The sequence below is a fragment of the Urocampus carinirostris genome, chromosome 3 (genome assembly GCF_059441175.1).
Source record: "Urocampus carinirostris isolate Australia breed hairy pipefish chromosome 3, RoL_Ucar_1.0, whole genome shotgun sequence".
Classification (NCBI taxonomy): Eukaryota; Metazoa; Chordata; class Actinopteri; order Syngnathiformes; family Syngnathidae; genus Urocampus; species Urocampus carinirostris.
The window spans coordinates 60690389-60715200 of NC_142351.1; the positions used below are offsets into that span (position 1 = coordinate 60690389).

Here is a 24812-nt window from a genome sequence, read left to right on the forward strand (position 1 = left end):
AGGTTTTTGTCTCGGCAATGAGAGAGAGCACTGTGTTCGACTTCTTTGCAAATGATACATGGCTTGGCAGTGAAACCATTTATTCTGGCTCCAGGTCGCCTGGTTGGAGCTCCCCCTCTCTCTTGAAACTGGTTCGAAGTAACACGTATCAGAACTTTCTCCAACATACTAATAACGTCCGTTAGAGAGACATACTGTGGGCTCGAAGTCTGAGGTGGCTCGTGCACGAGGGTTGGACCATGGTTCACCTCAGCTTTGTGTACGGCAATTTCCGCTCTATTCGCAGGTTGTTGTAGGGAATCTGCTTTGTAGCTCTTCTCAGCGTGGTATTCATTCAGCACCTCTAGTACCTCACATGCTGACCACTTTTCGATGGTTTTTGATCTGTAAGTGAGTGCCAGTTCCTTGCATGGGCAGTTCCGAATAAACATGCGAGTAACCTCTATTTCAGGGTTGTCAAATGTTTTGCCCTGCTCACTCAAGCACTCAGAGGCAAGGTCAGCTGCTCTGTTTAGTCTCAGCCAGTAGTCATAGGGGTCTTCCTGGTCTTTGGGCAAAGTTGAATAAAAGTCAGCTAAAGGGACAGCAGAGTACTTGGTACAGCTAAAGTATTTCCTGAGAAGACTATAAATCATGTCAGGGCGGGTATAGACGTCTATATTACTGTTTCTAATGCTAAACCTAACTACATCTTTAGCTTTTCCTCTCAAATGTATAAGGATTTCCTCTGCTTGCTCTTCAAGTCTCACATCACTCCTTTTTATAAATGTCCTCATTAGATCTTCCCACTCATGTATTGTTATTGAGTCTGAGCCATCCCCAATAAATGACGGCGGTTCCTTAACCTTTCTCTGCGTTACCACCTGACTCAATCTGTTTGCTTCATCTTGTGTGGCAGCAGCGTTAGGTGCTACTATATTACGTGACTGTATATTTGTGAATATGCTATCAGCCAATTTATGTCCTATCTCCTGAATAATATTTGTCATCTGATCAGCTACACCCTCAGAAACGTCACTTGTGCTCTGAGTAAACATGTTTCAAAGATGTAAATAAGTCAAAATCGCCTGCGTAACACGTCACTGTATAGCAGTTTTAAATACTGTGAGCTGATGGCTTTATGAAATGATGTGGCAGGTAGGACAGTCCTCGGTTCGGAGAGCTTGATAGAAGTCACGGGTCACGGCACCAATGTAACCGCGTTGTACGTGTCCCACCAAAGATCCACATTCACGCTGGACTGGATGATGAGGTTTTTATTATTACAGTTTCTGCAAATGGATGAGTCACAACATTAGCTTTTTCTGCTGGGTTTGATCTCTTTGATCTCTTTGTAGTACTCTGGTTAAACTGACAACAAAGCATATCAAAGAGCTGTCTTTTCACTTTACAGAAAATACATTTTAGAATATCACAATACATTTATAAATCTTTGCATTTTAACAAGATACTTTTAACAAGAGATCGTATAGTGGATTTTTAACGTTTACAATGAATTCAACATGTTTTTCTTTACTCTGAATTTTAACCAACATCATCCTTTTTTAATGTATATGAAAAAATAGGAATAAAAACAATAATGAGTATAAAAATGGGTACAATTTACCTGCAAATGGATGAGTCACAACATTAGCTTTTTCTGCTGGGTTTGATCTCTTTGATCTCTACAAGGGGAATTAATATTTAGTAAAACAGAAACAAAACGAAAATAAATCAAAACAGCTTGACAATATCAATCACATTACTATGCATGGTGAGAGATTTGTCAGCTGGGGTTATAATGTTTAAAATTAACTTATTTTGTGGAGCACCAAAAGATATGTCTTACCTTTGTAGTACTCTGGTTAAACTGACAAAACCCCGCCTCCTGGTCACATGTTAGAAGCCAAAACCAAACCCCACCCCATACCAGCAGATGGCACTGTTGGACTCAGCATTGCAGGACATTTACCAAAAACTATACACATATTTTAGCAGGAATTTCAATAAAATAAAAGTTATTATTACACCCGTTACATATAAATGCAGACCATTTACATTTACATCTTGCAGAATTATCGGCCGGCTCGGCAGGAAGGGACTATTCCACGGGACAATCCATGCCGTGCGTAAGGCTTCATCGCCGAGGGGCCTTCTCTGAATCCAGGCCTTCTTTGTCCCTACGGTCCCAGGAGGTAAAGGACAACCAGCGCAAACCACTTAACTGCCATGCCGCATGTGGTCACATATTACACACTTTGGGTTTAAAATGAGATTTGTTCATCAGTACACACAACAGCTGGGTATGTTTTTTTCTGTGAACTGCGACTTTAAAAATGAAACTCAACTCAATTCATCCTTTGCTTCGTGCAAACAGGTACTGCTACATCCGCTGTTTTGATTCAACAATGTGCATGCATTACGTTGTGATACGGTAATAATGATACGATAGTTCATGTGTTTTTGCCGATTATCTAAGTTTTTTTTTCTTTAATCAATTGCGTTTTTACCACTATAAGCTGCGTTAAGATACACACTTCCCCTTTAAGTGAGAAAAGCAATTGACTTGACAATAGGGTGTTACCCACGGCTCACTCAAGATTGACCTAAGTGTTGAGGGGAACACAAAACCGGATATCAAGTGCTGAAGCGAAAGCTCTTTTTTCACTAGGCTGCTGGACACACGTTTTTATGAGGCAATTATCAGCTGTAATACAAAATTAATTGGTCCAAAATGTTTTTAAAATTGTAAATTGACTTTTTTAGAACCGCTGCTAAAGTTTTAAATTATTTTATTTTTTAAACACTGACCGTGACCGGAAACGTGTTCGACCAATCGAGTTGTGCATCTTGGTAAGATGTCAATCTTGGAGATCAAACGCCGGCCTGTTGTGCCACCAGTGGCGACATATTAGGCAACTTTTGGGAGGTCAACGCACACTCACAAACGCAGCCGAAGTGAAGAAACCTATTTTCTTTTGCTGGCGTTACACAAAAAAAACGTTGTTTAAGCATTATGGACGCAGGAGAAAGATGCGTTAAGAGTGCGTCACGGAATCATAAACCATCCAGGGTGTCCCATCAGGCAACCGTCCAGAAGAAGAAAAAAGACTTCGCATCCAAAGACAGGAGATCCCTGGGCAGTGTTTCTCAGGGAAAGCAGGCAAAAGCACAATCACCAAGCATCGTTTCAGACTGCCAGAGGAAACTTTCCGACGCCAGCAATACGTCCGAGGACCTAAGCAAAGATTCGGGCTGTTTCTTGGGGAAAGCCTCCTCTGACAGCAGCTCAGAAATATCCGATTGTGCGTGTGAGGTTAACAAGCAAGACTCCCGCTTCGTCAGCGACAATGAATTAAGCTGCACAGACGCCAAAGCTTACAAGCTCACTACAGGCAAAAACGACAGCCAAGTGCGCGGGAAAGCTCAACCGGAGCGCGAAAAAGTCGCTTGTTTTCCCGCACTGGATGCAGCCGGAGGAACCCTCCAGTCGCTCAACCCCAAAGGGGAATTTATGGAGCTTATTATGGCTGAGGCAACCGATCACCTGGCCAGGGAGGTGGACGATTTGAGGTCAGAGAACGAGTATTTGAGGGTAAGGAACTTCATTTTTTTCTTTTGAACAATCTCTTAGATAGGTATCGGTAACTATTTTTGCAACAATTGTGTGTACTGAGGCCATACCCGTCAACCTCATCCTCAATGATTGCAATTAAACTTATTAAGCAATCGAAATCTTAATAAACACAACACAGCACCTATTTACTCACAGAAAAAAATATTGTGTACAATAAAAATAAAGACCATTTGTGAAAACAGGTTGATTTCCCTATAGTAAACAACACTAACATCTGTTTTAGTTATTTACCGCAGAAATGCAACAAAAATACTTGTGCAGAAATACTAAACGAATCCTACAAAAATACTGCAGAGGTACTCCAACAATAGTACAGCAATGTTACATAAAAACCCTACTAAGGAAAGAGTGCAATTATATTACAGAAATCCTACTTAAAGAATATTCCTTTAATACAACTACAGCAATACTACAAAAATACCACTGCAGAAATACTAAAATAATGCCGCAGAAACACTATATGAAGACCACAGACATTTTACAAAATCCTACCATGGAAAAACTGCAAAAGTAACACTGCATAAATACTAAAAGAAAAATACTGCATAAATACTACCCAAAAAAAACCTCAGGGATACTACAGAAAAACCACAAAAATCCTTCGACAAAAATAAGACCACAGAAATACTACAAGAATACTACAAAACACTGCAACACAAACAACTCTTCCAACACTTTCTTTAGTTCTTTCCCCACTTTCAATAAATTTAGTGTTGCTCAGTATACGTGGCAATATATATATAACTTTAAATCCCGTACACTTTTTATGGCATACACAATTTGAACAAAAAGGATAATATACAGGGAAAATATATAAGTTGGCAGGTGCGTATATTGAAAATAATTGCAGATGTTGATCTTTGATTTTTAAAGCAAATGAGTCCGTTATGTCAAGGCCTTATATTGATGCGTCTCAAAGACAATCTATAGTATGGCCGTTACACTGATATATTAAGGATATACAGTAGACCAGGGGTCGCCAACCATTTTCAGGCTGAGAGCTACTTTTTGTTACCAATTAGCACAAAGGGCACCCAGTTTGATATGCATTTATAAAATAACAACTTATTGTGTTAGTAATATGTTGTTACTTTGTTATTACCAGGTTAATTATTGGAAGTAGGGTAAAATAGAGTCAACCCCTAAAAAATGTTAACTCGAAAATCACAATGACCCAGTTATTCTTAGAACAGGAACACGGGCATATCACGCTTGTAGTTTTCTTTAATTGTAGGACAAAAATGGTGAAAGTTACAAAAAGATTTTTTCAAATACCGTCCAAATGCCAAATGCTTAACCCCCTAAAAGATGAAAAAAGGAAGTGTTTATTTGAGAGAGTCTATGAATTTCACATACTTGCACGTGCAACAAAAGAATCTGCTGTAATGGTTTCAGCCAGAAGATGGCATCAGCAAGTACAATATTTTTGAAGTTACATACACTGCCTTTAAAGCTTTGGTGTGTCGTGGTATGTCTCCTCAACAAGTTTAAGTTCCTAACTGAGTTCAGCCTTTTTAAACAATTTCCACCGCACCTACCTGTTTTTATCTTACTTTTAGCAACACCGTTTGGGACGTGACTTTAAGCTTTTCATCACTGTTTTTTACTAATATAGCATGAAAATGGCAAGTGTAATAAAAGGCCTGTTTCAAATACAGTCCAAACGCCAACCCAACCCCCCAAAAAGATTAAAAACAAAGAGTTTACTCGAACGCATCTAAGAAATGCACGTACACACAATAATGACTTGAGCCAGAAGATGGCGTCAAAGACTAAAAATGTTCTAAATTCGGGAGAGCACTTTTGAAAAAAGGATATATATATTACTTGACATAGTTGGCACAGCGGAGCAGTGGTTAGCGTGTGTGCGGCACAGTTCTGAGGTCGTGGGAACCTCCTGCGTGGGTTCAAATCCAGCTTCCTGCCTTACTGTGCGGAGTTTGTATGTTGTCCTCATGCTTGCGTGGGTTTCCTCCGGGCACTCCGGTTTCCTCCCACATTTCAGGTGAATGGTCCGGTCCAAATTGTCCCTAGGTGTGACTGAGCGAGTGAGTTGTCTGTCCCCGTGTGACCTGCGATTGGCTGGCAACCAGTTCAGGGTGTCCCCTGCCCACTGCCCAGAGATGGCTGGGATGGGCTCCAGCCCCCCGCGACCCTAATAAGGATAAGCGGTACAGCTAATGAGATGAGATGAGATATTACTTGACATTATTTCTGGGCGATGAAATGTCTTATGAATAGACAGAAAAAAAAGGAAATATGAAATTTACATTTATAGCCTGCATGGTTATAAATTCATAAATACATATCATCGCTGCTCTAAAAAAGGAGTCTCTATTTTTTGTCTTTTTTTTTTTTACATGAATGGAATGTTAACAACGGAAAAAATGCTTGAAATGGGAGGTATGTCTTTTCGAAAAAGCAGCGACGATATGAGAAATTGTGTAGACCTACATTATCTTTTTCCCTCCGAGATATCAGACACCATTTGTAGATACCAGAAATAAAATCAATGATTCTTTTTCTCCTGGCCCAGCCCTTTTGCAATTTTTTTAACTGAATGCAACCTATTCAAAACGTTTGCTTCCCCGGGTAGCTATCATTGATGTTGTTGGATAATTATTGTGTGGTTTCAAACCCAGGATGAGGTGGAAGAGCTACGATGCGAAATGTTGGAGATGCGTGACATGTTCCAAGAGGAGGAGGCGTGCCAGCTGCTGGATCTGCGACAGCAGCTGGAGCAAGCCAAGAAGACGTGTCGCATCCTTCAGTACCGTCTCCGCAAAGCCGAGCGGCGCAGCATTAGAGTGGCCCAGACTGGTCATGTGGACGGGGAGCTAATCAGGACCCTAGAACACGATGTCAAGGTCAATGTTGTGAAAAACGTTTTCAAAGCTTTTTTTTCTGGATAAAAGGAAATTATATTACAGAAGCTTGTCGATTGTCAGGTGGGAACTTGTATCAAATCTTTCCAAATTTTCCCTTCCGGTTGAATCACTTTGATCATTCAGCTGTGTTAGTGTCATGCTACCTGCGACTTGTTATCTACGTATTAGAAGTGCTATTATTTATTTTTAAATGGGGCAAGTATAATAAAAGTCTCACCCAAAACTAGTTATTTAAAGTAGAAATAAATGGGGAAAATATGCTTAGGAACAGAAAGAACCTATTTTATCTTGGTTTGTTTGCACCATTGATTGGTTGATTGATTGCATCAATCGATCAATGCCTGGGCATGCCCTTGCAACAGCCTAGTCATCCTGGAAGGGGGAATTACCTCATGTGCGGCCATTCTCAAGGTTTTGTCATTTCGTCATGCTGAGGTTTTTGAGTTTTTCCTTGCATTCATGTAGGTTTATATCAGGGGATGATGCAATAGTAGTATGTACAGCCCTTTGAGACTTCTTGTGATTAAAGGCAATACAAATAAACATGACTTGATTAAGCATCATCATTTTTAGACACATTCAACTAGTGAGGTGAATCTGAACAATTGCAATCAAGTACTATCTGTCAGTGCTATTCAAAGCCTCTGTGAACGTGTTGTTTTCATCAGTAAGTTACACGTAAATGTCAAAATTAACTTCTTAAATCTTTTGCAATTAGTTTTCCATCAAGCTGTTTTTGGTGCGCGCCAAACCATACCCAATATTTTCTTTTTTCCCGTGCAGGTTGTAAAGAGTGTGTCCCTGCGCCTGTACAATGAACTGGAAGTTGTGCAGAAGAAAAACGGACAGTTGGACTGGGAGAATGAGATGCTTCGAGAGAAGACGCAAGAACTGGAAGTGGCCAAGCACGTGTTGCAGGCTGAGCTGGAGAAAGCCAGAGAGGTAGAACATTTTACTCATTGTAACAAAAAAAAAATCAATGCTTCAGGGTGTCCATATGCGGTTAAATTCCTAAAGTGTCAACACCAACTGAATTAATTTTGTTTAAAGAAAACTAGACTTTAAACATTTGGGTAAAAAATAAAAGATTTTTGATAAGATTGGACTGAATCTGTTTTGTTGGGATGCACCTGTATGGGGAGAGGAGCAGTAACAGGTAGAGGCGCTCAAAATAAGGTTAGGTTTTCAACAAAACCTGGAACAAAGTGACAAACGAACAAGGAGACACAAAACAAATTCCAAATTTAATCAAACATGACAAAGTCCTATCCAGAAACAAAGACTGAAACCAGAAATGGAAAATGCTAGGAACAAGGTAACACACTAACAAGTGGGCACTAAACTACGAAGAAAATGTCCAAACAAGAAACAAAACAACAAATAAAGACAACCCAACATAAAAACAAAAATAATCTGGCATATTTCTTTTAACTCATAAAAAAACACTATTTTTGTCTATTACCAACAAAACATGGAGTACTGTCTAAAACACTTTCTTTTAAACACCAAAAAATTTGGTTATTTTGTTTCAAAAATAAAATAATTTATTATTGACGTTATTGTGTTCAGAGTGTCTAACTTTAACTACAAGCGAAAAAGTCTTCCGCCATCCTTCTAAAAACATGTTGAAGTTAAACAGTTCACAAATTTCTTAACCATCAGGGTCTTTGGGGCACAACTTCCTGAGGTGTGTCTTGGGCAAGTACAGCCAGGCGGCGCCCATCCCCCTCCAGGCTGGTTTTCTGGGTAAGGATTTGGTTAAATACTGTACAAACGTATAAAAGATAACCAAAACCCATTACTATTATGCCAAGCAACTCCATGTAGCCTTCAACAGCTGTGCCCATCCCTGCCAGCTGCCCCCTCTTCCCAAGTGCTTGAGACCACACCCTGAAACGTACACTCAGGCGGGGTCGGCAGCTGCCTGGTGCCGTTGTGGGCTCGGTATGTTGAATTTTGACCTCAGCACACAGCTGACGTCCTCGACGGAGAAGATCGAAAAAAGCGAGTAGAGGGTGCAAGTAAGCGAGGGATTACCAAAATAGACCCTGGCTTTTCTGCCTCTATTAAGCTTGGCTAAATCGGGATCAGCATGTATTATGGAATCCAGCAAGGCGAGAGTTAGCGTGCCGCGTCGACACAGTGACCTACAGCCGTCTGCAAGTTCTCCTTGAGACCAGCGGCCATTATTGACTCGTGACGCGTGTCACTTCTAATCCAGGATTCTCCACTTTAGCCTGAGCTCAGTCCGAGACAGATGCCTGCAGGGAAAATCCACTTAAGTTACCTAACTCAGGAGCGCAAAACAAGGCTTGCGCTTTGTCAACTCAGGATTGAGATTGACGGCGTGCATTCGTCACATCGCAGTGTAAAAATCTAAATTCCTCAAAAGAATAAATAAACTCTCATTTTGACTCAAATCAGTTTGATTACTGTCACTCCTCACTACAGTTTGACATCAGCATTTTTCATACTTGTAATTTATTTTTCCAAAACTTTTTCTTTTTTTATTTCAATTCGGATTGTTCTAATCGGAATTTAGGCTTGACAGTGTTGTGATATCTAAGCATGCCCCTGCCTATTTGGTCATGATTATATTATTTTTAGTTTGTAACTTCTCCATGTATTAAGTCGTAACTACATCAACATCAGTTGTGGGTTTTTTGATTGTCAGAAGTGGCCATAAGGGGCCCTTTTAGGTCTATCACCTTACTTATTTTGAGTGGAATACACAATGAAAGACAGGAAACATCAATTTCAGCTCTTCAGATTGTGTAATCAGTCACATTCCTGAATGCCAGCATGGAAGATCACATCAAGCGAAGTCCTATTTATCCTTGGTACACAAAATACAATTAAATTCTTCAGGGGAATGAGCAGTAGTTTTGGGCAAGTTTTTCCCAAGCTGATGATGCTATCAACAGTGAGACAGTGGTCCATTCAACTTTGGTACCACTCTATTGATTAATGTTAAACTTTTTTTTATATAGATTTACAATCAGCTTATGGGCTACCCATTTTGTATAAGAACTATGGTAGTCCATCTCTGGCTTCATATTTGTTAACTCCTCGGTCATTGCCTTTAGCTCATTCATGACCAGAATGTTCTGTTAAAAAAAAAAACTTTGAAGGAATTGCTCATCTTCAGTCCTTATCAATCCGGATATAAAATTGGTGCTCCGCCCTGCTTTATTCCTGGACCCTGGCTATTTCAGCTGAAAATGAAAATCTCCATTCTGATCCCTGCATGTAAAAGAACAAAAGACTTCAATATATAACAAGTTTTAGGCTTTATAAAGTAATGTCTTTCTGAAAAGTCACAGATAAAACAGATTTAGTCACGTAAATGAAATGTAGAATTAAACGTCATCTAATGCGTTCTGTGCAAGGAATGATGCCACTCAGCAAAGTTTGTGTTGCCTTGTATGCAGAATTATAAAGATAAACCCGGATATTTTGTGAATAAGTGACTGCAATCATTGTTTTGTGTTTCAGGGCATTTTAAAGAAGCGATACACAAGATCGACAACCAGTAAAACTGAGCGGAGGCTCTCTCAACAAATAGAGGTTTGTGGTTATTTGTTTTTTTTTTCTTATCCCAATACGCTATGAAAGTAATGAACTGTTCTGGTAAGTCATCTCTTTAGATGGTAGGTTTTCAAAAAAACACGGGAAAGCCCATTAGATACATTTTTCATAACCAGGTAAAATTAGGCTTTGAACACAAAATAATTTATTACATAAAAGATGTTGAATAATTGATTTGTTATTGTGACTATAAAGGAGTCCTACCTGGTCTTATCTTGTAATGAGAAAAACATACCTGGACCACAATTGGTGGGAATTGCCAGTTTATTTTATCTGAATATATACAGTACATCAAGCTATCAAACACAAGGACCGCCATAAATTTCTGAGTGTGTTCAAAACCAGAAGCGAGTCTCCAGGTCATTTTTATTAAAAGTTATGATTTTTTAAATACAGTGGAACCTAGGTTCTCGACCATAATCCGTTCCAGAACCCTGTTCGAAAACCGACTTGTTCGATCACCGAAATCATTTTTCCCATTAAAAATAATGTAAATCGTTTTAATCCATTCCAACACCCTGAATGTTTAAGTTGAATGTTTAACGTAAACTTAAAGCTAACCCAGGCTAATCGTTTTTTCGCGTTATCGTAATTTTCCGCACGAAAGATTACGCTAACATGAACGTGTGAAATAAAAAAAAAAGGATAAAGAAAAGAATTAAGAATAGGATTTCTTACTTTTGTGGTGGTCAGCAGAAGGCGCAGGCAAGATCAGCAATAGTTGTACGCATTACTTTTCTTTTTTCACCTGTAGCAACTTTGCCGCTTGCACCGACTTTCTTCGGAGGCATAATTAGGGGCTAAAACACTTCGTACACCTATATTAAAAGCGAAAGCAAAACGAAGCACGTCCGCACGCGATAACAGTCGGTCACGAAAAGAGCGATCTACACCCGTACGCCGCTCAGCATCGCACCCTAGCATACGCACTCATCCATTACCGGCATTCGAACTCCGATTTTTTGACCGAACAGCGAAGCAAGAATTTCTCGAAATTTTTGATCGGACACTGATTTGTTCGAACTGAGAGGCGTTCGAAAACCGAGGTTCCACTGTAACTGCAAACCAAATGCCTTCTCTGGCAGACAGAGGGCACTGTTGAGTTTCTATAACATGGTGAGATGGCTCAGGTGCAAAACTGTATTCACACAACTGTTAAAATAAGCCAGTTAACACATTCAATGCCAAACATTGAAACGTTTTTGTCATGATTTCTGATTCGGGGCACCTGTGGCTGCCCCGGTGGCGCCAACAGCTCTGGTCTCTGATTGGCTCCTTGCCACTTTTTAAACCCCCCGACTCCCTGTACCGTTGCAAACCTTCACCTCCCGCTAAGGCAAGCCTTCGGACTCTGATTCCCTGTTTTTTGGCTCTCGTACGTTTCCCGGCTCCGACCTGTTTCCGTTTGATCACGTCTCTGCTCCTGCGCCCCGACAATCTGACCTATTTTCCCGTCTTCGACACCGCTATCGCTCGCCAGAGAAGTGCCCCATCCGCGTCCCGAGCGATCTGCTCCCCACAACCAACGATCACTGGATCGTGGGTGACAGCTTTTGTCTCCTTCTCAATAAAACTAAGAAACTAACGCAATTGGGTTCTGTCTCCGTTCCTAGTGCCTAACAGTTTTTCCCCATTTTTTTGTAATTAACTGTGTTGTATCAAGAAAAGATCGATTGTTATCCGTAATTATGATATGTAGGGTAGGTTACTAATGTAGGCTGAATGATAGAGCGTAATAATGAAAACCAAAGCTATACATTTGGAGTTGATATTTTTTTACTGATCCCGCCCGCCCCAGAGCAGAGTCTAAATCCGGCCCCAGAGCCAGAGTTTGACGTCCCTGCAGTACACTGATATATGCCTAAAATTGTGTTTTGAAACTCAAACATTTGAATATAACTTTCCAATCACGATTCTGCCTTCACAGTCAGATGAGAGTGATCTAAGGTGCCAACTCCACTTCGCCAAAGAAGAAATGGCTCTTATGTGCAAGAAGCTCACCAAGTTAGTGTCGGAAGGTGATGTCATGCGGGAGCAGTTGGCCCGGTACTGTTCAGCTTACGGCGACCTGGACGCCTCTCCATCGCCCGATGGCAGGCAAATGTCCGCCTACGCCAGGGAGGCGGAGGTCAAGATCCATCTGAAACTTGTGGAAGAGGAGGCCATGCTCTTGAGCCGCCGCATCGTCGAGCTGGAGGTGGAGAACCGGGGCCTGCGAGCTGAAATGACTGACCTGAGGGAGAGAGATGGCGGGGGAGGCGTGGCGGAAGAGGGTCGACACAAGTTTGCCGATGAATGGCCAATACTCACCCCTTTGAGGAAAGACAGAAAGGAAAGAAGACAGAAGTTGAAAATGACAAGCACTGCACTTGAGGAAACAGCGGCATTAGAGAAGGCTAGGGAGCTGCCCTCCAGAGAAGGACCAGTTGGAGGAGAGTGGGAACCATCGGAGAGTGTTGGTGAAGCACCACCTGACGGCGGCCCTCGAGAAGTCGCATTGTTGGATTATGAGACTCTTCGCACTCTCCGAGATCATTCTTGCATTTTGACTTCTGCCATCCAACTCTTGAAAACTCCGCCCAAAAACGGCCATTGCCAACCACCCCCTGGGGCACTTGCTCTGCTCACAGATGGTAGAACACAGTCAGTCGTCTTACCAGGGCCTTTTAGAGAGGCCCTTAAGCTCTTCCAGGCCATGCTGCAGGGATTTTGCATGAAGATGGACGTGCTTCTCAATGGCCAAAATCCTCATCATCGGGAAGCTCACGTTTGGGGCTCCAACGTGATTTCCACCCTGGGTGGGGGATCTGTCAATGGGCACATTATCAATCAAGGTTTTGGTGAAGCAGCAAAATGGCAAGAATGTGTTGAAGTTCCCATAAAAGATGTGGGTGAAGGTGGACAAAAAAAGACACAAGGGCTGTCAGCTACATCTGACCTGAGATTGCAGCTGTCCATGCACATTCTGTGGATTCTCAATCAGTGGGGTCAAGAATCTCTACATGGGACTAAAGAGGTACTTTGTGGTTCTTTGTGTGCTTTCTTTATTAAGTTTCATTCATTCATGTATTTCTTCATTTCAGGAAGTTACATTATTTGTGAACACATGTAAATATAAATTCAATCATAACAAAATGCCTGAAAGGGGGCGGGACGAAGAACATGTAATTAATCCCACCCTTTACCTCGTAGATACAAAATCAACGCAAATTTCGTGCAGCCTCCTTTATCAATTCAGAACGGGGACTTAATCCCAAGTTGTCAAAATGATAACTTTCTGTTTACATCAATCCATCTATTATTTATATAAATATTGCATCAAAAGATGAATTTCATTTTTTTACAATGTTGAGTCAAAACATGGATTTATTCTTTTGCAGAACCTGGTTTTGATTCATTAAAACCATGATTTGTGAATAGATTATCATCCAATTATAAGAATGTGTCATTTTGACTGTGTAATTCACTCTTCACGCGGACATTGAAGTATTGAACTCCAAGAGAATTCACACTTTTTAACCTATAACTATTTTTATTATTGGAATAAAATGATCAGAATAAACTATATCACGTGCGCAGTTACTCCATCTACCTAATCATGTTGAAATTTCCATATTATTTTCAATTGTGCACATTATTCAATATTGATTTCAATTGGCACTGATGCATAATAAAATGAATTGAAATCAAGTTGATTTCTGGAATTTAATACTCAACCTTAATACATAGGGTATGGCATTTCTACAAACATGTTAGTTTTCTGCTTATTCCTCAAATTCACTGTACATTCTAATTTTAGATGTTTGCTTTTAATCCCTTTTAAATCCCTAACATATAGTTAACCTAAATCTAAAAGGCTGCTAATCTGACTTTTTGCACTACTGGCAGTTCTTTATAGCTTGCCACTCCTTGCACATTTGCTCTCTGCACTATTGTACTTACAGCGTTATTGTTACAGTGTTAATGTTACTGTTTACCTGACTTGTTAACCTGACTGCCCATTTTGCACATCCGGTTAGCTACTCCTCTTGCACTATCGGCACTATGGTAAATACTATACGTAGCCATAATACAATACAACTTTTACTTATATCTGTACATTGAAGGAAACTGTGCGGGTCAGATGTATCGACATTTCGTTCTGTATACACGTGTACTAGAATGAAAATAAAGTAGATCTGAATCTGAATCTGAAAACATGTACAGTAAGCTAAAGCCATTCTATATTTGATTCAGGCCAAGGACAAACGCTTGACCGTGTTGCAAGGATTGTTGCAGAGCATCGATGGTGAGCTCCGGGGTGAAACACTTGTGAGCCCAGCCTTGGATGTCTGCAACAAGATGAGCGAGGTGAGGACGTGTTATGTCCTCCCGTTGTAAAAAGCAGCGGGAACATTAGTCCTCCTGATGATCTGTCTCGCTGGCTCTGCGCCTCGTTGACAGGCAGCACGAGTGCACTTGTGCCAGAGTATTGGGGCTAATCTCCTGTCGAGGCAGCGGCTGAACAGAGTTCCAAAACAATTTGCTGTTTGAAATTGGAAGTTGAAATCTTTATCTAGAGCGGGGATCGCAAACTCGCGGCCTGGGGTGAAATTGCGGCCCCCAGGATGATAGTTTGAAGCCCTCTCCTTCATATGAAAGTGTGTCTTATTCTCCCACTAGATGTCGCTGTATGTATTCTGTCATGCCACAGACAACAAGTGCTTAAAGGGCAACCGAAGAAGACAAAATACGGAGACTCAAAGTGACCTAAACGCACCTTGTTACTTTTGAAAAGAAGACAAAAAAGAAATAAAAATAGGAAAGAAAAAAGGAACAGAAAAAGAAGAGGAAAGAGAAAAAAGGAATGAGACAAAGAAATTTTAAAAAATGGAAAAAAAGACGGAAAAATTAAAAGGAAAAAGAGAAAATTGTATACTTTTTGTCACGAGGATTACCAGAACAGAGCAGGAGACCCCAGAGCGTTCGTACAATTCTTTATTTGGGGAAGCGTAAGGGTTAGCGGGAGACGTGATCAATCGTAGCGTGGGACGAAGGCAGGTCGGGTTTACCAGGACTGAAGAGAAGATCGTAGCGTGGACGGAAGCAGGTCGGATCGAAGGCAGACGGGCAGAATCAAGTAAACAACAAGGCAGGTAATCGGGAGTGTCTTACGAATACAGGAGTAATCCTCAGACACCCATGTCTCGGTGTAGAATGCTTAAATAGCGAACATAACCCAATCAGAAGGCGCATTCCAGCGCGCCAGATGATTACCCCAGGTGGCTCCACTTAGGTAATCATGACAGAACCCCCCCCTCAAGGGACGGCTCCAGAAGTCCCCCAGAAAAAAAAATAATAATAAATTTAACCCAAGACACGTCACAGGGAAACACAGGTAATCGGGGAACTATGTAACAGCACAGTACCTCTCAGAATCCTTCCGAATGGAGGGAAGCCCCCTCCTCAGCATCCGAAGGGGCGGCAGAGGGTGGGTCCGGAGGGCAAACAGGAAGAATCAGGACCGGCAATTCAGACAGGACAGGCAGAATCAGATCAGGCAAGACAGGAGAGGCGGAGACAGAACAGGCAGAATCAGAACCAGCAAAAACAGGGCAAGCAGAATACGAACCGGCAAACAGAACAGGCAGAAAAGACAGAATCAGAACAGGCAGAATCAGGGCCGGCAGCGGAGTCGGAGTGGCAGGCCGGAGAGTCGGAGTCAGACGGGCAGGCATGGGAGTCAGACGGGCAGGCATGGGAGTCGAACAGGCAGGCATGGGAGTCGAACAGGCAGGCCTGAGACTCATTGCGCAGTCATAAGGCCGATTGGGTGACAGGGAAGGGGCCTTAGCTTTACTGAAGACTTCCCGTAGGTGGTTGTAACGAACTGGGACCTTGGACAGATTGGGTGAAGCTCTTATGGAAGTGGAGTGACCTGGGTAAGGAGCGGCTCGCAGACAGGTTTGGTGACAGTCCCTGCCCCATTCCAGTATTGACCCAGTGCGCCAGTCGAAATGGGGGTTGTGTTGGACCAACCATGGATGACCCAAAATGAGGGGTTGGCTCGGGGAGTGGAGTAAATGGAATCGGATCTTCTCTTGGTGATTTCCAGACAGCTGTAATTCTATGGGTTCAGTTATTTGAGACACGGTGCCTAACAGGTGACCATCTAAAGCCCGAGCAGATATCGGATTAGGAAGGGGTTTAACAGGTATCCCCATTTTGCGTGCGAGGGACAGATCAAGGATATTTACCTCAGCGCCAGAGTCAATCAGGGCTGGGAATGTCTGCGTAGAATCGGGGAGGAAGAGAGAAGCCTGGATAACGGGTCTAGCGTCTTTGGGAGCAGATACAAGGACTGAGTTCAATCGGACGCCCCTTACGTCCGACGAGCGTTGGCCTTTTACCGGACAGGTGGCCACGCGATGTCCCTTACCACCGCAGTAAAAACATAATTGATTGACAAATCTTCGCCAGCGTTCCTCGGGGGAAAGAGAGACCCGGTCCACCTCCATCCTTTCTTCGTTGGGGATGACCGGGACCTGGTCCACCTCCATCCTTTCTACGATGGGGCTGAACAGAACCCGGGGGTTTGGTACATTATTAGCTTCTTGAACTTGCCTGGTGACGGATTGGCTGGGACCCTCCCTCTCTCGGCGTCTCGCCTGAACCCTACGGTCGATCCGGGCGGTCAAGTCAATAGCTTCGTCAAGTGTTGCCGGAGGAGCGTGGGAGACTAATTCATCCTTGAGATAACCGGACAGACTGTGGAGGTAGGCGTCGACCAGCGCCTCTTCATTCCACTCACTTTGTGCTGCTAGCGTACGAAAGTCGACAGCATAGTCGGATATGGAACGTCTCCCCTGGCGGATGTTCATGATCGAGCGGGCCGCGTCGACCGATGAGGAACCAGAGTCAAAGACCTTAATCAGCTCTTGAGCCAAGAGGTTGAATGACTTGCACGCCGTAGCACCTCTCTCGTAGGCGGCCGTTCCCCAAAGACGCGCTCTTCCCGTGAGGTGATTAATGGCTAACGCTACCTTAGCTGCTTCCGTAGCAAAATTGCGGGGCTGGAGATCAAATATTAATCTACAATTTACTATGAATGGGCGGATCTGAGCGGGATCTCCCCCAAACTTTTCTGGCGAGCCCACTCGCGGCTCAGCGAATCCCGCGCTGAATGAACTGGGAAAGGCCGAAGGTGGCCGGTCAGTGTTGGGCGCCGATGAAGTGGCTTGATGGGTTATTACTTTGGAGAGATAGGACCAGTCCTGACCTAACAGATCCCACTCGAGCCGTAACTGACTCACTTGCTTAGCCAATTCCGCCACGTCGGAAATTACTTGCCGAACTGCACCTTCTAAAGGGGGATTGGGCTGCTGGTTCTGACTTTCATGGTCGTCAGGGGGCACATGTACGAACGCGGGGTCCATTCTGGTCGGAGGATTCTGTCACGAGGATTACCAGAACAGAGCAGGAGACCCCAGAGCGTTCGTACAATTCTTTATTTGGGGAAGCGTAAGGGTTAGCGGGAGACGTGATCAATCGTAGCGTGGGACGAAGGCAGGTCGGGTTTACCAGGACTGAAGAGAAGATCGTAGCGTGGACGGAAGCAGGTCGGATCGAAGGCAGACGGGCAGAATCAAGTAAACAGCAAGGCAGGTAATCGGGAGTGTCTTACGAATACAGGAGTAATCCTCAGACACCCATGTCTCGGTGTAGAATGCTTAAATAGCGAACATAACCCAATCAGAAGGCGCATTCCAGCGCGCCAGATGATTACCCCAGGTGGCTCCACTTAGGTAATCATGACACTTTTAAAAAAATCTTTAATCCACTTGTCTTCTTTCTTTCCTTTTTTCTTTTTCTCCATTTACCTTTTTTAACTATCTGTTCCCCTATTTTCTTTATTCCCGTATTCCTTTTTTGCCTCTATTTATTGTTCCCTCTTCCCTTTTTAGAGAAAAAGGCTCCTTATTGTTCACTTTCAGTCTCTTTCAGTGTAATTTATAGTCTTCCATGGACTCGGTTTTGGTTGCACTACACATTACAGCGACATCTAGTGGCCCAATATTAAACACTGCCCCTTTAAGAACAGTGTAATGTTTTTATCAGCGCTGTTTTGGGGGAAAACTACATTCGGCCCAACCTCACCCAGATCCTAGCTTTAACGGCCCCCAACTCAGTTGAGTTTGAGACCCCTGATGTAAAGACATCCTTTCAATGTGGTAATGTACACAAAAAGAATCAAAGCCTTGACTTTTAGCCAAAGACAAAAAACTGCTTGCCAAAAACATTAATCCTTTCAGTTTTGATATTGTTATCATAGTGTCCAGCCTTTCATTATTATTTTCTCTTTACCTACAGTATCCATAGTCAAGTCAAGTCATTTTTATTTGTATAGCCCTTAATCAAAAAGAGTCTCAAAGGACTTCACAGGTTATTACACAGACTATTTTTTCAGACTATTATTACACCATCCCCTGATCTGGAACCAACATGAGGGCAAGGAAAAACTCAAAAACCTCAACATTAGGAAAATGAAGAAACCTTGAGGAGGGACTGCACATGTGGCATCTCCCTTTCAGGATTACCAGAAAGCAAAGGATGTTGCAATCACAAATAATACAGAGATGTTGTCCAAGAAAAGTATAGGATATTCATATGCTATAGAGTAGAAGTGTGTTTTAAGCTTAGATTTAAACATTTCCACTGAGGTTGCAGAACGGATCTCAGGGGGAAGAGCATTCCACAGCACCGGTGCCCGGATGGAGAACGCTCTCAAACCAACGGAACACTTCTTGGCTCTTGGGATCACCAGAAGACCGGCGCTCTCAGAAAGAAGGCTTCGGACCGGAACATAGGGGGAAATCAGATCTGAAAGATATGAGGGGGCAAGTCCATGTATGATTTTGTATAATACTAAGAGAACCTTGAAATCATATCTTAGGCTAACAGGGAGCCAATGCAGGTTAGCCAAACTCGGCGTGATGTGATCGGACTTTTTTGTCCTAGTTAATAGCCTCACTGCAGCATTTTGTACCAGCTAAAGACTCTTGATTCTGGACTTCGGGAGACCGGAGAGTAGTGCATTACAGTAATCGAGACGGGAGGTAACAAACGCGTGAATTATAATCTCCGCATCCGAATGAGACAGTATAGGACGAATTTTAGCAATGTTGCGAAGATGGAAGAAAGCGGTTCTAGTAGTTTTCTTCACATGTGTTTGAAAGGACAGATCAGGGTCAAATATGACACCTAAATTTTTAACTGAGTCACTCTGTGTGATGTGACATTTGTCAATGTTCACAGCAGTTTTTGAGAATAAGTAACGGCATTTAGATGGACCAATAACTAACATTTCAGTCTTTTCATAGTTAAGAGGCAAGAAATTGAGTGACATCCACTCTTTTATCTCAGTGAGGCAGGCTTCCAAATTTCCACAATTTAGTGTGGCAGATTCCTCCAACGGAAGATATAGTTGAGTGTCATCTGCGTAGCAGTGGAAATTGATATTATACTTGCGAATAATATCACCTAATGGAAGCATGTAGATGCTGAAAAGAAGGGGGCCAAGCACTGAACCCTGCGGAACACCACAGGTAACACTAACACGCTCAGATGTAATTTCGCCATATTTAACTGCGTCCTATCTGAGAGGTAGGATCTGGACCATGAGAGGATGGTTCCTGAGAGACCAATCCATTTTTCCAGCCGTTCTAGTAGGATATTATGGTCCACTGTGTCAAAAGCAGCACTAAGGTCCAGCAGCAGCAAAGGTAATGAAGCGCCAGAACCCATTGCCAGTAGGAGATCATTGGTTACCTTAATCAGGGCTGTCTCAGTAACCTGTGGAGTTAAAATAACCATTACACCAAATGTTCAAGAAGCAAAGCATGCAATAAAAACAATATTTAAATGCCAAAACTAAAATCAATGCTCAATAATGTTTTGCAATGTTAAAGTTTTCTGTGAAAATTAATAGAAAAGGAAGAGTAAAGGCAAGTAGAGCAATTTTTACTAACCTCATGCTGACACAAAATGACATTTGAATACAATGGGTCAACAAATAGAATTCGAAACAGAAGGCAGGCAGGAATCAAGCAGAAGTCTTTGGTACTGGTAATCTGGTGAAACACACGGAGAGACACAAGTACGGTCTGACACTCCCCTCTGGGTGCTGAAGTCTGTGCGAGATGGCGGTCGACACATTCACCATCTAGAATTTCCCCAACAAGCGCGCTGTCAGTTCTAAAACTCTCCCAAAAAGGAATGAGAAAAGAAAGGAGGCGATCAAACTCCTAACTAAGCACAGACTCAAAGATGCCTGTTACATCTCTGAAATATAAAACATTGTTCCTGTAGTTTCAAGCACTCACATAGGCACAATTCTTGTTTCTTGCTCAAGCTTTGTTACTCAAACTGAAAGTGCATCTCTAAAGAACTTAAACAAGGAACTAGCAGATATTGCGGACACAGAATTGTCACCTACCAACTGCTCATTCATCTGACAAATAAGACGACTGGGAGGCCTGATGTACTGGCGGACCCTAAGACCATAACGGTTAGGTTGAGCACAAATAACCTGAGCTTGAGGACCTGAGACAGCCGCTCCTTGATACTGACTGTTTAGAGATTGCCCCAGGTGTCTTCATTTTGGCAATCATGACACTTTTACAGCAAAGCGCTACTCGGTGTACTGCTGAAGGAGGCCATCAGAACCAATTTTTGAAAGTCAAATTATTTTATAAATGCAAACATAATGTTCATTTTTCTTATCTCTTCAGGTTCAGTGTTTTACCAATGGTATTGGCGATGACAAAGGACGCTGTGATGCTGACAGGTTCGTGATATTTCTTAAGGGGTGTCAAAATGTTGTTGGTTTACTCTTTCATTCAGAAACCCTTTACAACCCCCACCCCTACCCTGAAGCCATTTGTGTTGACATTGACCACCCTATGATGTTTTTGCTGAATTTGCAGCTCCATAAGGCAGAAACTTAATCGACAGCTTTATCCACATGCCTACAAGAGGAGAAACTGGCTTTACCTGAGCCCGCAGGCCGTCTTACTGGACCAGGATCTGCCTGTTAATACCTGGGACCATCTCGTCATGCCACTTAGCTTCCCTAATGTTGACTTTGAGCAGATATTTGTGTCGAGGAGCCACACTGCCCCTGAGAAGTCAGTCCTGCGTATTTACTACAGCCCCCCCTCCAAGCGCCGAGTTCAGCTGGCCCATTTAAAGCAAAGCCCTGAATGTGACGCCCTATCTGTGGAGACAGAGTCTACCTGGTGGACACCCCCAACCTCTTTCTCCACATCGTGTGGCGGCTCTTCGGCCAACATGAGCGACGATATGAAAGAGATGGCGGCTGGCTGGAGGCAGGCAGGCAACGGTGGCTCGCAAGTGCTCACGAGCAGATCAGCAGACAAGGGTGTGGATTTGGTTTGCACTGGTACGCAGACTCATATGAGGCCGCTGATGGTGAGTGTTGGCCTGCAGACGGAGGGACCCCAAGGAAGGAAAAGCCCGTCTCGGTTGCTCAGCTCCTCACTGGACTCTCCGCGCTTTCGCAACATCTCCACCTCGCTGGACAGATTGACAACTAGAAACGAGCGGTATAAACATGTCGCCTCCTCCCCAAAACTTTTTCGAAGTCAGTCTACATCTGCTGCGCCTTCTAATTTGAGCTCCTCTGCAACGGCTGACCCTCGAGATCGTATGTTGTTAAATCACCAAAGCCGATGCGGCCAAATGAAGGAAGGATCCACGGCTAGGCAGACCCTTGGCCCTCGTCTAAGTGAGACTCCAGGTCATAATCTCAAGCCACCCAACAAGTCTGCAGGGGGTTTGGTCACCGATTTCCTGCGCAGAGTGAGCGGTCGAGCCGAACGACCGTCGGCCCCCAAAATGAAAAACGGCCTGGAGCGCATCCCCACTAGGTCTACTACATCCTCGTTGCCAAAAAATGACGGTGTGACCAGGATTGTCAACCAGAGGTTTATGAAGCAGAGGGAGGAGATCAGTCGTGGCCAAACAGAAGAGAAGCGCCGAAGCGGGATTGATGCCCCTACATACAGCCTGAGATCCCCAATGGCAGAAGTGAGTGCAATAATTTGTATCGGAACTGAATTTTAAAGCCCCAAGATATCTTACTTTATTATATTTTGATCTCATCTCATTAGCTGCACCGCTTATCCTCAGTAGGGTCGCGGGGGTGCTGGAGCCCATCCCAGCAATCATTGGGCAGTGGGCAGGGGACACCCTAAACTGGTTGCCAGCCAATCGCAGGGCACACAGGGACAGACAACTCATTCACACCTAGGGACAATTTGGACCGGCCAATTTACCTGAAATGCATGTTTTTGGAATGTGGGAGGTAACCGGAGTGCCCAGAGGGAACCCACGCAAGCCCGGGGAGAACATACAAACTCCACACAGGAAGTCTGGAGCTGGATTTGAACCCACGCAGGAGGTTCCCATGACTTGAACTGTGCTGCACATGCGCTAACCACTGCTCCGCCATGCTGCCTATATTTTGAACTATTTATTTTAATTAAAATGAGGAAATCCTGTATAAAATGAGACAAATTGTATGGTTATGAGGTAACAATTATTGTTTTGCAGTGTTATATGTAATATGGATTGGTAATTCACAAACGACTGTCCAACACACATTAGTACATTGATCTTTTAAATCATCACATTTACCTCACAAGCCCATTTCGCACATTTGTAAGAGTCAAGTCAAACATATTTGTATAACCTTTAATGACAAACAAGTCTCAAAAGACTGCACATGCCACAATTGCAACATCCTCTAAAATGAAAGGTCACTGTAAAAATGTAATTTTTCCTCCTTTGGCAGAAAATGTTGCTCATTTAAGTATAATATTTCTTATTTCAACATATTGTGTGTCATTTGCCTCATGAAATTTGACAATTGATACCTAAAAAAAGCAGAATTATCTGATCTAGCGGATGGTAGGTAATAGTGTTGATTTGAAGACATTTTTGACCAACGTAGGAAATAAGAACTGAATAATCTATTATCTGCTAAATGAGACACCTTTTTTTACGCTAAGTAGAAATGTTTACTCAAAGTATAAATGTTTTTGTTTGACTATAAAAACAGGTTAAATATCTTAAAATTAAAAAAATACACTTAGTATAATCGGAAATTACCTGCGACCCTACTGAGAATAAGCGCTGCAGATAATGGATCTATGGATAAACGAAAATTTCTATTAATGTAGTATTGTAATATTTTTTTCAGTGTAGCATGCTCATGTCACAACAATACCATACAGATTTATTTTTATCTTCTTATTTGATTTTTATTGGATCGCTTTAATGATTTCTTTCTGTATCCCAACCAGGATGGAAAGTATGACTGCAGTGCCAGCAGCACCTTGACCTTCTGCTTCGCTCGTCCATTTCGATCTACCAGCAGTGTCGCAAGATGCCGTACTGCTGAGCACAAGTCAGAGTGAGGACAATAACATCCTGATCACAGACCTTAACCTAAAGGGCAAATATTCCTGAAGAGGAAGTGAATTTTACATCATTGTGTTTGATATGTGTGATGGTGCTTTATAATCTTTATCTGGTCTGTAGTATTTCATTCACAAGAGCTTCATTTGTTCTCAAGCAGACAAATAATGCAAAATTTCAATTTACAGTATACAAAAAAAAACATAATTTGGTTTATGAAAGGTGTCTTTAAAAGGGACATTCAAGTGAGGCATTACTACAAGGACAGTGAGGAGACTGATGTTCTTCTGTCAAAGGCAGAAATAAGGCTAATGATGATTTCTAATCAAACCTTCCTGTGTGGATGATCTCCCTGTGCTTGTTTGGGTTTCCTCCTGGCACTCCGGTTTCCTCCCACATTCCAAAAACATGCATGTCAGGTTAATTGCTGACTCTAAATTGTCCCTAGGTGTGAATAAATGAGCGAGTGAGTTGTCTGTCGTGTGAACCAATTCAGGGTGTCCCTTGCCCACTGCCCTAAGATAGCTGGGATGGGCTCGCGACCCTACTGAGGATAAGCAGTGCAGATAATGGATGGATGATTTTTTTAATGTCCAAAAAAATCATTGACTGGACCCGATCACAGGCTGTCAGGACAGCATCAACAGAGGTCGCCAACTTGAGTTAGGTAAAGAAAGAAATGGGGTTGGCATGAAGATGACGCAAAGAAGAAAACATTGATGCAGAGAAATAAGATGAAAGAAGACAAGGAAACTGTTTTGGCTCCTCCTAAAGGAAATTCTGTAAACGCAATGTATATGAAATTGACAATTTTCAATTATTCTTAATGTGAAATTATGTACAGTATTTGATCAAACTGCATTTGATAAATTTTATATCTTGTAGAGAATCAGTGTTTTGTTCCCTGCTATACTCATAATTTGAACTGTACCGAACCTTGTTCATTTGTCTCTGTTGCCAACACCTACTGTTTAGAATGTGAATGACAAACCATTAATATATCCTCTGACAATAGTCAAAGAGAACAATGTGTACTCTCAATTTATAGTCAAATGTTTTTTTTTTAGATTCATGTATTTTCTTTGTTTCCGTTATGTCTACAAATGCAAAAATCTGTAAAAGTTACTGTCTCGCGGCTTTCATGTTAGTTTACTGCATGTGACAAGATCACATGAAAAAAATTCTATTAACACTCAAGAATGTTACAAAGAAAAAGTCTTCGAGTGTAGACCAGAATCCCA

The 24812-nt window shown here is 42.4% G+C and overlaps 1 protein-coding gene across 2 annotated transcripts; it reads left to right on the forward strand.

Annotated features, from left to right (window-relative positions):
• The first annotated feature begins 2913 nt into the window (after nucleotides 1-2913).
• LOC148370303 (uncharacterized) lies at nucleotides 2914-23844 on the forward strand. Of its 2 annotated transcripts, XM_088332787.1 has the most exons (9): nucleotides 2914-3574; nucleotides 6259-6483; nucleotides 7288-7446; nucleotides 10000-10071; nucleotides 12020-13108; nucleotides 14329-14442; nucleotides 20862-20917; nucleotides 21057-22179; nucleotides 23457-23844. In XM_088332787.1, exons 1-9 carry the CDS (start codon nucleotides 2996-2998, stop codon nucleotides 23568-23570), a joined length of 3531 nt encoding a protein of 1176 aa, XP_088188913.1. In that variant the 5' UTR covers nucleotides 2914-2995; the 3' UTR covers nucleotides 23571-23844. The 2 variants fall into 2 exon arrangements, with proteins under 2 accessions (XP_088188913.1, XP_088188915.1); XM_088332789.1 differs by lacking the exon at nucleotides 14329-14442.
• Nucleotides 23845-24812: the final 968 nt, after the last annotated feature.

Bases quoted from the DNA above. Each gene is read 5' to 3' on its own strand.
- LOC148370303 (XM_088332787.1), top strand. From the start codon at position 2,996: ATGGACGCAGGAGAAAGATGCGTTAAGAGTGCGTCACGGAATCATAAA. The intron at 13,109-14,328 runs GTACTTTGTGGT...TATTTGATTCAG, and splicing joins CTCTACATGGGACTAAAGAG to GCCAAGGACAAACGCTTGAC. The intron at 14,443-20,861 runs GTGAGGACGTGT...TTATCTCTTCAG, and splicing joins TCTGCAACAAGATGAGCGAG to GTTCAGTGTTTTACCAATGG.